Raw genomic sequence first — 13,828 nt, 5'->3', positions numbered from 1 at the left:
TTCCTTCAGTGGCAATCCAATCGATCAAGTCATATCTCTTGTATTTACGACCGCTACGCACTGAGCGGAGAGAACCCTTTTCACTAATTACTAGGTTTTGATCATCTCTACCAGTTTTCTTTTTCACTGGGTGAATACCAAGCGCCACCCAGTTAGGATTGTCCGTAAAGAACTTTTTAATCCATTCACGTGCATGAACTTGCTCCTCAATATCTCGAATAGAGGTTTCTGCTTTTTCTCATTGAATATGTCAGTGTTTACACCAGTATCTGTCATTCTTGCACTATTATCAATTCCAACATCATTCATATCAGGTCTCACGTGGACCCAACCATCACTGGTTTGAGGCTTTGCTGTGGTCGAAGCATCACTTGTTTGAGGCTTAACAGTAGCTTCTGCATCGCTTGTTGTAGGTACTGCGCTAACACCAGCATCTACCATTAACGGATGAACATTTGGCATGGCTTCAGTTTTAGTTGATGTTGAGGACTCAGGGTTTTTCTGGGAGTTTTCAATTTTCAGCTTTTTTTTTAAGATTTCCGCGAGCGGAATTTTTAATTCATCAGGCGTTTCTTCGTCAGGTCCGACAGAAATATCAGTCTGTGTGGATTCAGCTGTTTTCTTAGTAACGGTGGTGATGCCCTTGATGATGTCACTAGCCCATGATGCGCCTTCGTACATCTGACGCTTGGAATTGGCTTGTCGAACCCGTCGTTGAGCTCTTTCGAGCAACTCTAGTCGCTTCTGCTCTCTTTGAGCAAGTGATGTAAAATTTGGAAACATATCGATCCTATATAGATGTTAGGCATAAAAAAATGAGTATTCGAATTACCAATAGCTCGGCATAACTGAGTCATGGCGGAAAGGTAGATACGAATGACAAATACGATTTCGTTCGTTTAATAGATTTAAATATCGGTCTTTAATACAATGGAATGGAACGCCAAAGATTTCCTCCAATTCGTGTCTGTATTTATGATTGACCACTGTCTTACGAAAATTCGCGCTTGCATCAAGATTCAGCAACTCATTTTTGATTCGACTTACCTCCTGAATGATCCACAGCTTTCGTCGGAGCTGTACAAGCTCACGTTGGTTCTCTACGCAGTTGGAACACATTCTTTTATCTATATGAAGTCATATATTTATGCAATCGTTTTCAAAAAAAAAATTGATAGATATAGATGAGTCAAAGCTTACAGAGGATTGCTCTATTAAACTTATTTTGAAGCTAGTTCGACTCATTTTTTATCGACTTCCAGTACTCATTCTCTAAGGTTGATCTCTTGCTCTTATTGACTAATCTAAGATTATCTTGTGGCTCCCAGGAGTCAAGTTCATTACCGAGCCATTTTATCAGATATTTGTACTTCCCAGTCCGTGTCTTCTTATGATCCAAGATCTTTTCCGCCTCAAGAATATCACCTCGATTAATAGTAGCATCTGTAGTCTCTGTTTTGACCAGTTTAAGATCGTTTGGAGCCTTGTAGAGGGTATGACCATTCTTTGAGCGGATTTGGACTCGGTAGCCATCAATTCCAACTATCATATAGACTGCATTGCTCCACCGAGCCGATTCCTTACCAAATGCATGCTTCTTGAGACGGTATAATACGCTTGATCCGACCTCAAACTCCTTCTCAATTCTATCGGCTTCTGCTTGATTATGACTCAGATCCGCATCCATTACTTTACCTTTGGCATCACTCGGGGCCATACCAATCGAACGATGAAACGTGCTATTGTAGTTTTCGATCACATCACCAATAAGCTTTTGCGTAATTCTATTGGGGGACATTTTAGTTAGTCTCTGCTTCAACGTTCTGTTAAATCGCTCGATTTTTCCCATAGTACCGTGATCACCTGGATCGTTGTTGCAGTGTTCAATTTTTTTGGATTTGAAGTATGCTTGAGCCTGCGAGTTCATGAACTCGCTACCGTTATCGCTTGTAATGATATCCACTTTATGGAGTCGAACAAACGCTTTAAGCGCTGCTAACACAGTTGCTGCTGTCTTGTTCGATAAGACCTTGGCAAAGCCCAACCTCGAGTTGATATTGATAGCAGTCAAAATTGGTCGCTTCTCCCAAAACGCGAGGTCAATTTGCCAAGAGTTAGGGTTATGCGAAGCTATTTTGAACCCATCGTATCGCTTTTTCTGCTCCTGAAATCGCTGAATATCGCTCTGGTTTGAGAACCATTCCTTGACGATTTTCATTGTTATCTTCGGCTTTAGTTCTTTCGCCTTCTGGTACAAGGCTTGTGCCCCCACATAGCCCGTTTTGGGGTTATAGTATAATTTGGACAACAGCTGATCCATCGCTCTATATGGTTATAAAACAAAAAAAAATCCCCTGCCGGGTAGTTGCTTATATGTCGAGCGGCTCGGTGGTGATACCATCCGCAAGTACACGACGCTTGTCATAGTAGAAATTTAGAGCTGTTTTAGTCTGGCTGTACGTAATTATTGACTTACTCTCCTTACTGAGTCTAAACCCCTTGTTGGTACCCTGTAGCGTGATGCGATCGCCAACAACTGATTCAAAGCCATCTGGGTTGAGGACGTCGCCATTGCGTCCAGCACTCTGCTGGACTCCCTTCGCTGAAACCTTGACCTTGTAAGATTCATCTGGTAGGTAGCAAATGTAGTTCTTAGAGGACAATGATACCATAGCATCACCAGACCACTCTTCCTTAAATAAACCAGGGGTTCGACGGTCAAACTTGGCTACAGTCTCATTATAGTCGCGCGGGAACCACTCATACTTGTGCTGCTGAAAATGCTCACGAAGCTCAGGCTTGATGCACTCCTCAAGTGGCTTTTCACAGCTGAAAGCGATGTAGCCAGAGTCGGTGTCCATCTCCTGATACTGAAAATTTGAGCGGTCGAAGTAGAAGTCAATACAATCGTAGTAGAACTCAAGCATGCGGAGCTTAGCGAGCTGATAGATTGCAATCGAGAGATGAATTGGGTTCTTGTTGTTGAGCTTTCTCTTCTTTATTGTGAATTCACATGAATCATTCAACTCTTCCATTCCATGGAAGGTGAAGTGCTCAATCTTTGATTTAATTGCCTTCTCATCCGACTCATACTTGACCTCCTTATGCTTGCTCATGTCCATGCCACTGCGACCGAACGCTGAATTACCTACTAGTTTCATCATCTCAGCAATCATGGCCTTAGACTTATCGGCATCACCTTCCCGTCGCGCGTTCGATACGGCTTCCATGAATGGAGCAAACGCCTTGTGAGAGCTAGCCCTGATGAAGCTGTAAGTCTTGGTGATCTCCATGCCATGAGAAATGTACCATTTGAGTAGCGGTGCATAAATGAGGATCTTCTCACCAAAGTAGCTCCCGATGAGTTTGCGAGCCGGCTTTGCTCGGCTTTGCTTGCACCCCTCGTTGTACTCGAACATGTGCTGACCGATGACACTCCGATCGCTGCAGTCGATAAGGGTGTTCTTGAAAATTGGGGTCATTTCACTGAAATAGGGTTTGAGATGCTCTGGTGTACGGATATCACACTCTAGGAAGCCAAAGATCTTGCCATTTACAATATCATCGACGATCCCTGTGTATGCCTCGATGGTGGTCAACCGTCCACATGGCATCTCGTTACCAAGAGCCCACAAATACAGAGCATTAGCATCGTAGCCGATGATTTTTTTGCAGATCTTACCCCCTCGAATCTTGGTCTCGTTGCGTTTCGCGTATCTGTTGAAAATGATAGAAGGGCCACCAGCAATGTTCGCCTTCATCTTGGTGTAGATGTCCTTCTCCTCTCTATCGATACTGTACACCAACCTGTCTGAGTTGAATTCAAGTAGCTTCTTGTGGCGGAAGCCCTTGAGCGACATGTTCTTGCGAGCAACGCTGCATCCCACACAGCTGATCAAGATATTGCCATCAATGTGTCCGAGCTTGTTGTTGATTCGGTCAGCCGGGGCAGTATCAGCTGTGAGTTGCTTATAGCATAGACCACACAGGTACTTTTGACGCTCTAGCAGCTCATCCAGGTGTTGTATGGTCATACCGAACTCGCGGTCAGCCTCTCATCTTGCTCGATGTAGCCTAGGTAGCGCTGCTCAGGGAAGTCGAATGCCTTAGCTGGGACTCTAGGTTGCTTAACAAGTTTGGAGAAGCACGTCTGATACATGACTTTCTCAGAGAGACCAGGTAGCGACACACCATCAGCGAACATATCAAGTCCGAAACGTTTGAATAGTTCTCGCTGGGCTTTGATGGCCTTGATGAAGGGGACTACATCGAGGTTGTTGTACCAAATTAGTAGATCCTTGATTGACTTCATGCCATAGTGCCCCCATACGAACTGTACCCGCGCAAAGTCCTCATCACTGATGCTAGTGCTACGGAGAGTGCTGTCGAATGCTGACTTAGGAGGGACTTCCGACTGACTGAGTACGTCAAATGACGTAATGTACTCGTACGGGAAGATACCTTTTCCTAGGCCACAGACGCATCGAATCTTGTCATCACACTTGCACTCACCGAGATATGTCGACAAGTACTTCGCATAGCTGGTGCCTGCCGGAACATAGTTGCTAATGTCAAGCATCTTCATGTCTGACGTGGCGATGCACATGTAGCTAGGGTTCTTGATGACTGATGTGATGTTGTCAGTACCGATGACTGCAAACAGGTCCGCCTTGATAAGATTGATGTCGTATCGTCCAGAGTTGAATCCGAGTACTGGTACCTGATCAATGCACTGCTTCAGGTTTCCATAGTCAGAGCGCTTCTTACCGAATGTGAGCTTGCTGTGGAGATCGAAGAAACTAGCAAAATCTCCGTTCTGAATCCAAGCATTGACATCTTCCATCTTGTACGTCTTACCCAAGTCTAGGCCAGGAACCTCAGCGTCAGTCAAACCATGGACGTTGATGATCTTGTGTAGCAAAGTCTCATACTTCGAGACGTTGTACCGCTGAATCTTAGCCGCAACTTCCTCGATGTACTGGAACATATCCTTGAGCAACTCCTTTGGATCATCGCTGACAAAGCATCGCACCTCCTCAGTCAAGCTGTTGGCTACGGAAACAGACACAGCGATGTGTTCGTTTGTGAAGATAGTATTCTCTCCGTGTTTGACACCCGTAGGCTTGAGGATAGCCTCAAAATCATATACAATGAAGTGATCGATGTAATGGTCAGCATCCTCGATGGAGTACTTAGTCAGTATGGAACGAATGCTATTCGGAGCGGGTTGGTAGATGGTTGGCTGAGCTGGGAACGATTCGATGTTCACGAGTTCACACTGGTTCTTGGTGTGGTTGCGTAGCTTGTCAGAGCTGACAAACACCATCTCACACTTAGAGCATTGGTACTTCTGCTGGAGCATATCAATGTTCGTGATGTAGAGAGCGTGATTCTCGTGCGACAGGATGTTGATCGAATCATAGTCCTTGTCCGAGCGGCGAATGCATTCAACCTTGTGGTGAAGACGTTGATGTTCAGCTTGAAGCACTCCTCAAGCTCATCGAATTGGAGAATATCGATAGGCTTGAAATTGCGGAACAGACCCAGAGTGTAGGTGATCTCCTTGTACGAACAGTACTGCTTGAAGGCTTGTTTCACCAGAGCCTGGATTCTGCGTGGATCCTTCTTCGCCCCCTCCTGCTTGTGATAAGCAATGCAGTGGAAGACACACTTGTTATTCGTCTTGGGGAAGTTGATGACGTGCTTGTTATCGCGGATCACCTTAGGAATGACAGCCTCACTATCGCCCAGCGCATGGTCGCGCTGGTAGATATAGATTTTGAAGCCAGTAATATCCTTCACCATGTACCCGGATCTGGGGTAGTTGAGCTTGTCAGCCAACTCCATGGAGCGAATCTCCGAGATCACCTTCTTACGAATATCAGCCTTGCTGTTGATAGCCACAGGAGTGCTAAATACAGATGTGTTGCTAATATTCGGGTGGAAGTAGCGAGTCTCGCTGTCATCGGTTCTGCTGACAAGCTTGTATCCAAGAGCGATGTTGACCTTGAAGGCAGACTTCTGGGATGCAAGCACGTTCTCAAGCTTGTCGTAGAAGTCAGCAGGCTGGATTCCCTCATATAGGTGCGACTCCATGTGTTTGCCTTGGTAGAAGCGGTACTTACTGTCTTCCTTGAAATCAGCAGCCAAATTCTTTTGGAGCTTGCCTAGACTGATCTTGTACTGCTTCGCTACCAATTTTTGGTTGATGGGGTGGGAAATGTTGCTAATGTATACCATGCGCCCCGTCTTGCCACGTACCTTAATACGGTAGCTGCTACCCCATCGGATTGGGTTAATATTTAATCTCTTAAGACCTTCAAGCTCGTATGCGAACATTGCTATATATCGGTGGCTATATTATTCTCCGAAAAAACGACTTTATAATATTGGGTCTTGTATCAGGATTGACTTTATATCATAGGCGACATTTTATCCGAGGAAAAAAAATTAATTAATTAAGTTCGGTTTCATTATTAAGTTCGACTTCACCATCAATAAGTTCGGTTTTGGGTTTACGCTTGCGAGCTCGAATCTGGTCTCTGTTCTTGTCATCGTAGTCTTTTTGATAAGATAAACGGGCTTCGCGTGTGCGCTGGTAGTAGCGCTTCTGCGCTGCTTTGATTCGTTCCTTGCTAGCTTGGTATTGCTCAGGAGAGTACGCCATCTTTGTATATTACTAACTTTATATTTATCAGGATCAAAGTATGTCAAGAAATCAAATACTACTTCGAAGTATTTAACTCGGGAGCCACATTATTCCATTCAATCGACCGCAGGAGTCATATCCCAAAAGCTTCTCCAACGCTCCGCATTATCGTCGTGCTTCCACCTCATGCACAAACAAAATGTTTCTGGATCCTCCACGTGAACAAACGTCTTCATCATGAGCGGATCGTCCGTCCTGGTTGATCCTCCTTTCAAACGACTGAAAACGCGATCTGTGCACTGAGCATCCAGAACCTTCACGAAGACCTCGACCTACACGCAAATGTCAGTAAACTTACACACACCAGAACTACGCGCTCACACAGTACCTTGCGTCTGTTGCCAATGGATTGATTCTCTTCAACAGATCCGGGTAGCATGTTGACGATGGGAACCTCAATGCTCATACCGTCGAACCAACCATGCATTTCGCGAGAAAGCGCAAGCCTGTTGTTTGAGTCGCGATCGTACTTGGCGAATTCCCGTTTGTGGTCTCTGCTTTGCTTTCTCGACACCAAACGGCAGCTTTCTGCCTTGCCGTACGGTAGGAAGAACTTCGCGTCCTCAATCCGCTGAAAACGAAACTCGTCAGTCGATGAGTCCAGATTCGAAACGCTTGTAGTCAACGATATCGATGAAACTGTGTTTTGAGGAGATTCCGAATCGTCTGGAACGTAGTCGCAGTAGAAGACGCGCTGGAGATCAGTAGACACAGCGTTAGCTGGTGCAACACGCGTCTCAACAACCTGGTTAGTTAACGGAGAGCCCAGCGTTTGTGGCCCAGTCCTTAAGTCAGTTTCGAACAGCAAAGCAGCATCTTCTATAAAAGAAACAGAGTTAGCCCTCAATGAAGCAGTATTACGATGCAGCGACAGCATATAGAAGCACGTACTTGTCTCGAATAAAACATGAAAACACAATTTCTTGTCTTCATACCAAAACGCGACATTCTTGTTGCCGATGCAGCGCGTAGGATCGTAGTATCCAATGCGTAACGTCGCCATCCAGTACAGTTTGCAGCGAATCCCTTTCGTGTTCAGCGCGTTGTCAACGGATCCAGTGACAAGCCACAATCCAGTTTGTGCGTGTTCTTGCTCCGGAACCACCACCAGCACGTGAATCGTCTTCTTCGTTGGAGCACCTTCAAACACGTCGCCAATCTCATCTGCTGGGTCCATTTCCACGTTCAGCAGTGTCTTCACTTGTTCAGGAATGCCTCCACTTCGCATAGAAATCACATCAGGGTCCTTCGATGAGAGCCACGCGCCGCCCTCCGTCTTCGCCAGGAAGAGCTGCAGGTCCTTGGCGTCGCACGTGATAGTCGCCGGGTTCTTCGCCTTGGTCGCGTCCTTCAAGTGGCCCACCAACTTGTTCTCGTCAATGTCCACAGGGAATGCGCTGCCCGCGGCACCGACGACAGCACAGATAAGCGTCACCATCTTTCCTCAAGCCGGCAGATTCTGGAATGAGGAGGGAGAATTTTTGGCGTACTTAAGCGGACATGAAGGTGTGTGACATAGATTTTCAACCAATGATGAGACGCCACGTCGCGCTGGTCCAAGCTAATCCTTGAGGTGAAAATCTGCCGGCGTAATGTTCTATTGCTTTTTTATTAATGTAGTTAGAACGTTGTCGGTCGAGCGGTCCCGAAATGCCCTAAGAAACAAAAGACGTGGCTCTCGCTATAAGGTGGTCGAGAGGTTGCGTCGTCAAAATAGCAGCTGCTAGATCTCAGTACTTGAGCGGTTCTAAGACTACCCTAAGATCCAAAAGACGTGGCTTTCACTCTCAGGTGGTCGAGAGGTCGTACCCGTAAAACGAACGTCTACCCCAAAGATCGTTCTAGCACCGTTCTCGGTTGTAAATTACGGTAAGAAATTATGAAAATAAAAAACTGCCGGCGTAATGTGCCAGTACCTACTACTGACGTATTGGAGGGCCGCGTTCGGCGACGCATTCGGTCAGGAAGCTGTCGAGTAGAAATAATCCCGTTGAGTAGCAAACGTGTGTTACGCTCATCAAGGGTTTTTCTGGTCTCCCTCAAGAGTTTCTGCAATACATCAACTTGACTCACACTGAAAGCAGGACCCTCCCATTTTCCCGTGATAACACCGACTGGAATTAGCTCGCCAGTATCTCCAACGTAGCGATACAGCATGGCGCCAGAGTCACCGTTCGCAGCCTCCACGTGGTGGTGCAGTTTACCTTCAATCTCCACCGACAAACCCGTGAACCCAACGTCACGTTGAAAAATTTCTCCATCATCACATCGAAAAGCGCTGCTGAAAAAAATTGTGCCGTGTGACCAGTCCCCAACGACCACATTATTGATGTCGGGCATAATTGTGCGGTCAGGTAGTGGTTGTCCCTCGGCCAGCTCAATCGCAACGTCGTTTTGGCCATTCTGGCCATCGAAAAACTCGAATTGGGTGTCAGGGCTGATCCAGTTCCACGCAGCATTGGCAGGCATCGTGATTTCAATGTCGTACTCCTCTTTCAGGCGTTGCCGCGATTCTTGTAGCTCGTAGATAGCCTCCTGTTCTGAGTCAGAAGTCTCCCACTCGAGAGTGTGCTTTGATGTCAGCAGCAGCAGAGTGTAACGCTGGGTATTTCCCGCATGACAAGAATGCAAGTAGACGGCAACAGCGCATACTTGGCCCAAGATCACGCCAGCGTCGCGTGGATACAGATAACGATGGAAAAATACGCTCCACCAAAAAATACGCCATGCGACAAGTCCCGACTTCTGATCCGATACAAAACAATGTTTGTATTTTAGCCAATCAGACGAACACGAGCTCGTATGTTTTACCAACCATTATTGCCGTTTGCAGATATTTTGGCCAACGCATGCTTATTATCTCGTTAATAATCTCGATTTTAATCCAGCCAGCTCTTAATTAAGACCTAGGTCTGATTTATATATCTCGCCAGTACGGTCTAAGATCCGAGCTTGGGGCTCTGTTTTCTCGACCAAGGCGCTTTTCTACGACTTGGAAACGCAGAAATGCCATTCTAGACGGGCCAAACCGAGTTTCTGGGCCTAAAAGCGGCCCCCAGCAAAGCATAAAGCTAAATCAGCCCTCGCCTATCTCGTGTCTACTCATATTAAGAGACAGGCGTGGTCTATTTTAGAGGGTTATTTTTTGTTCGTCATCTACCTGGAAGCTCGCATCCAACCTCGGAGTGAATCGGACCCTACTCGACCAAATGATCGTCTATGCTGATGATGCAGACTTTGTCTGCCGCGATACCGAGCTGGTCCAGCGCATCCAAGCCGAAGCACCAGCAGTGTTCGCACGCTGGTCCCTCCAGATGAATGCAACTAAGACAGAACTAACCATGATTCAGCGATGTACAGGCTCATCGGGCTACTCCCGACACGCTCGGGCGACAGAAGAGGCGTGGCGCTCCACACAGAAGCTTGGCAGTTTACTCAGCGACTCAGAAGATCTGACACGACGCAAAATACTCGCAGCAGGCACGCTACGTCGGCTCTGGACAATATGGATCCGGCCCCAGTACGTCAGTGACGCCACCAGAGTCCGGCTGTATAACTGCTATGTGCTTCCTGTTCTGCTGTACAACAGCGGAACGTGGGCACTGACGCCGTCCGAGCTGAGCGGACTCGAAAGCTTCCACCGCCGACAACTACGTAGCGTACTAAACTTTTGCTACCCTCAGCGAATCTCTAACGCCACGCTCTACGAAATCTGTCAGGGACGCCCGCTCCGCCACAGAATCACAGCAGCACGATGGCGTCTGTTCGGCCACATCCTGCGCCGGCCCGAGATCCCAGCGTACACCCAGATGGCCGCCTACTTCGACTCGTCGTCCAAGGGAACCTGACGTGGACGCCCACGCACGACACTACCGACTGTGCTCGATGCGGACCTTATCTCGAGCGGATACGCCTATCGCCTCGAGACCCGCCGTGACCTGGACCAACTTCGGCTGCTTGCACAAGAGAAACCTAAATGGAAAGCCCTTGAGAGGGCAATTGTCGCCGCACTGCTGGCGAAGAAGGACCCGACGTATGCGGACACCACCTTATGCCGTCGACTTGCAAAGCTGAGCCTAGCGACAGCATAGTGTGGCAACGCGAAAACGTAATACATTACATTACATTATTTTAGAGCGCAAAGTATTTGCAAGCGGCAATACTACAAAAAATTACTGGCACGGAGAGCACCGCGAAGCATGGCGTGACAAAAAGCATGGCGTGACAAAAAATTACTGGCACGGAGAGCACCGCGAAGCATGGCATGGAAAGTGTTCGCTGTGGTGGACCCGTTGCCAGCGAACACCACGTCCACTTGCCAGCCCTCGACGTAAACGTGATGGGCCCGCTGAAGTCGGCCCTGCGCAGTACATGGGCTTACCGCAAAAGCCCCAAAACGGCAAAAGAAAAGCGCCTTGATATTATTGAGCGCACTATCATAGCCTGGAACAGCCTTGATGGACATTGTAGTTGAGAGTTTTGAAAAGGCGCTTCCTCAGCACTTTGAAGCTCTGGAATTCTTGTAGCCACAACAAAACACTCCAACTTTTCTTTGTCACGACCGTAACTTCCTTGTCGTCTTTTTCTACATTATTGACCTTTCTCTAGGATTAAGACCTCACTTTTGACCAATCAGCTCAACTGGCGTATTTTTTGGTAGCTACCTATTTACTATGGAGGATACGTAGTGGTCAGTGCTGGCGTATTTTTCCGTGGTCATCTGTATATCCAGCCGCTCGACGAGCATCCTCCCAAGAGTACAGCGCTGGTTGGACAGGGACATTTGGGAACGGCTCACCAAAGCCTTCAAGCCTCCTCGGTGACATATTGGGTGGTAGCCCTGGGTGGCGCATTCGTTCAGGAGGCCGACGCTGTCGGGCACTTGATGTAGGCGGAAGTCTCATGCGGGGTCTTGCAGCTCTGCAGGAAGTTTCTGTGAATCGTCACGAGAAGCTTCGTTTAAGTCCGAATACATAAGTAAGTTGCTGGGCAACCAAGTCGCATAGTCAGTTCAAGTGGTGCGTCACTTCGCGATTGTGTCCGCCGCCGTCATGTCGGACACGACGCCGTCCGTGGCGCGTATGCGCGCCATCCTGCGCCAGCTCTCGGTGGGCGGGCGCCCCAGCTGCTCCTCCTCCTCGTGCTCTGCCTCCTCCGCACTTCCCGCGTCTCCACCGCTGGCGCTGAGCCCCGCCACGCGCTGGAACGGCTGGGGCTTCCAGGACACGAAGCTCTTCGTGAACGCCGACAAGGTCATCGAGATCTCGGGCGCGCGCTACGCCGAGGTGTTCGCCAGCGCGCCGGACCGCACACTGCCAGCGCTGCTGCCCTGGGCCGAGAAGCGCCTGGGCCTGGACGCGGACCGCGGCAGTCCCCCGAGCGTCACGTGCGCCGAGGAGCTGACGCTGCGCAACCAGCTGCCGGAGGGCGGCGAGACGCAGCGGAAGCTGCTGCAGCTGCTGCACGTGGCGAGCGAGGAGCTGGGGCTCAAGATCAGCACTGAGGTGGAGGAGCGCGTGCGCCACGGCCATGGCCAGACGTGCGAGGACGTCTTCCGGCTGCGGCATGTGAAGACAGTGGAGAGGGTCCCGGACGCGGTGGTGTGGCCGACGTCCCACGAAAAGGTGGAGGCGCTGGTGAAGGAAGTCACGAGCAACTTTGCAGAGTTTGTGTGCATTATTCCCTTTGGGGGAGGCACCAACGTGACCAATGCGCTGGAGTGCGACCCCAATGAGCGCCGCGCCATTGTGTCGATGGATATGGGCGAGATGCGCCGCATTCTGAGCGTGGATAGGGAGAATATGCTCGCTGTTGTGGAGGCGGGTATTACAGGGCTGGACCTGCACGAACGCCTGCGTCACCGTGGACTCACGCTCGGTCATGAACCGGATTCGTGGGAGTTCTCGACCCTCGGAGGGTGGGTTGCCACGCGCGGGTCAGGGATGAAGAAGAACACGTACGGCAACATTGAGGACTTGGTGGTGAACATCACGACGGTGACGCCGCAGGGCACGATGCAGCGCGCGGCGAACGTGCCTCGTGCTGCCATGGGCCCGGACATGAACAACGCAATGATGGGCTCGGAGGGCATCTTCGGAGTCCATACGTTGGTGACGCTGCGGCTCCGTGAATACCCCGAGGTGCAAGTGTACGACTCGCTCATTTTCCCGAGTCTAGAGCATGGACTAGCGACACTGAAGGAGATTACAAGAGAGGGGTGCGAGCCAGCGTCTCTCCGTCTGCTGGATAACACGCAGTTCCAGCTCGGCCAGGCGCTGAAGACGTCATCCTCGACCAACAAGTTCACCGCTGGCGTCCTCGACTTTGCGAAGAAGACGTACGTGACTAAGATTCGCGGGTTTGATGTGAATGAAATGTGCGCGGCGACAGTTCTGCTGGAGGGATCCAGTCAACAGAAGGTGGCGGAGCAGCAGAAGCGTATTCAGGCCATTGCTAAGCGCCATGAAGGCGTGGTGGGCGGCGAAGAGAACGGCAAGCGCGGCTACTTTTTCACGTACATCATCGCGTATCTGCGCGACTTCGCGCTGGACTACTACTTCATGAGCGAGTCCTTCGAGACGTCGGTTCCCTGGACCAACGCGCGCCAGCTCATTACCGACATCAAGCTGGCCATCAACTCGGTCGCCGCCAAGCGTAATGTGAAGGTCCCGCCGCTCATTGCATGCCGCATTTCTCAAGTCTACGAAACGGGTGTGTGCGTGTACGTGTACTACGGCATCAACTACTTCGGCATCAAGGAGCCGTTGACGCTCTTCCGTGAAACGGAGCTGGCTGCCGTAGATGCCATTGTGCGCAACGGTGGCGCCTTATCGCACCACCATGGTGTTGGCAAGCACCGTATTGGTTGGCTTCCCCAAGCAGTCTCACCTCCGGCCATCGCAGCCATTCAGGGGATCAAGACCGCGCTGGACCCGACCAATGTTTTCGCACTGACGAATCTGCAGCCATCGAAGAAACACCTCGAGAGTAAGCACAAGGCCTAGATGTTCTCTTGTGCGGTGATATCCACATAGATCGAGACGTGTGCCTACCATGAATGATGTATAAAGAGAAAATGGACAAACAACCTCCACCTGTGCGTTTTTCAATCCGAAGGGC

At 49.4% G+C, this 13,828-nt stretch overlaps 4 protein-coding genes across 4 annotated transcripts; 2 read left to right on the top strand and 2 right to left on the bottom strand.

The window, feature by feature from the left end:
- Nucleotides 1–2,369: 2,369 nt before the first annotated feature.
- PHYSODRAFT_340252 (hypothetical protein) lies at nt 2,370–8,147 on the bottom strand (the record flags this gene model as incomplete). Its single annotated transcript, XM_009538359.1, has 6 exons — nt 2,370–3,968; nt 4,037–5,425; nt 5,467–6,132; nt 6,868–6,981; nt 7,038–7,403; nt 7,656–8,147. The coding sequence occupies 6 exons, from the start codon at nt 8,145–8,147 to the stop codon at nt 2,370–2,372; spliced, it is 4,626 nt and encodes a 1,541-aa protein (XP_009536654.1).
- A 579-nt stretch (nt 8,148–8,726) lies between these two features.
- PHYSODRAFT_306378 (hypothetical protein) lies at nt 8,727–9,178 on the bottom strand (the record flags this gene model as incomplete). The annotated part of the gene is made up of 2 exons (XM_009538358.1): nt 8,727–8,738; nt 8,783–9,178. 2 exons carry the CDS (start codon nt 9,176–9,178, stop codon nt 8,727–8,729), a joined length of 408 nt encoding a protein of 135 aa, XP_009536653.1.
- A 1,077-nt stretch (nt 9,179–10,255) lies between these two features.
- PHYSODRAFT_288853 (hypothetical protein) lies at nt 10,256–10,832 on the top strand (the record flags this gene model as incomplete). Its single annotated transcript, XM_009538357.1, is given in 2 exon segments — nt 10,256–10,592; nt 10,603–10,832. A coding segment is annotated over 1 exon segment (168 nt), but the record flags the coding sequence as incomplete, so codon positions are not given.
- A 928-nt stretch (nt 10,833–11,760) lies between these two features.
- PHYSODRAFT_565202 (hypothetical protein) lies at nt 11,761–13,713 on the top strand (the record flags this gene model as incomplete). Its single annotated transcript, XM_009538356.1, has 1 exon — nt 11,761–13,713. The coding sequence occupies one exon, from the start codon at nt 11,761–11,763 to the stop codon at nt 13,711–13,713; it is 1,953 nt and encodes a 650-aa protein (XP_009536651.1).
- Between the last annotated feature and the right edge of the window lie 115 nt (nt 13,714–13,828).

The sequence above is a fragment of the Phytophthora sojae genome (assembly GCF_000149755.1).
Source record: "Phytophthora sojae unplaced genomic scaffold PHYSOscaffold_11, whole genome shotgun sequence".
In the NCBI taxonomy this organism is placed as follows: Eukaryota; Oomycota; class Peronosporomycetes; order Peronosporales; family Peronosporaceae; genus Phytophthora; species Phytophthora sojae.
The sequence above is the reverse complement of the archived record's forward strand: the minus strand, read 5'-3'. Positions and strand labels throughout refer to the sequence as shown.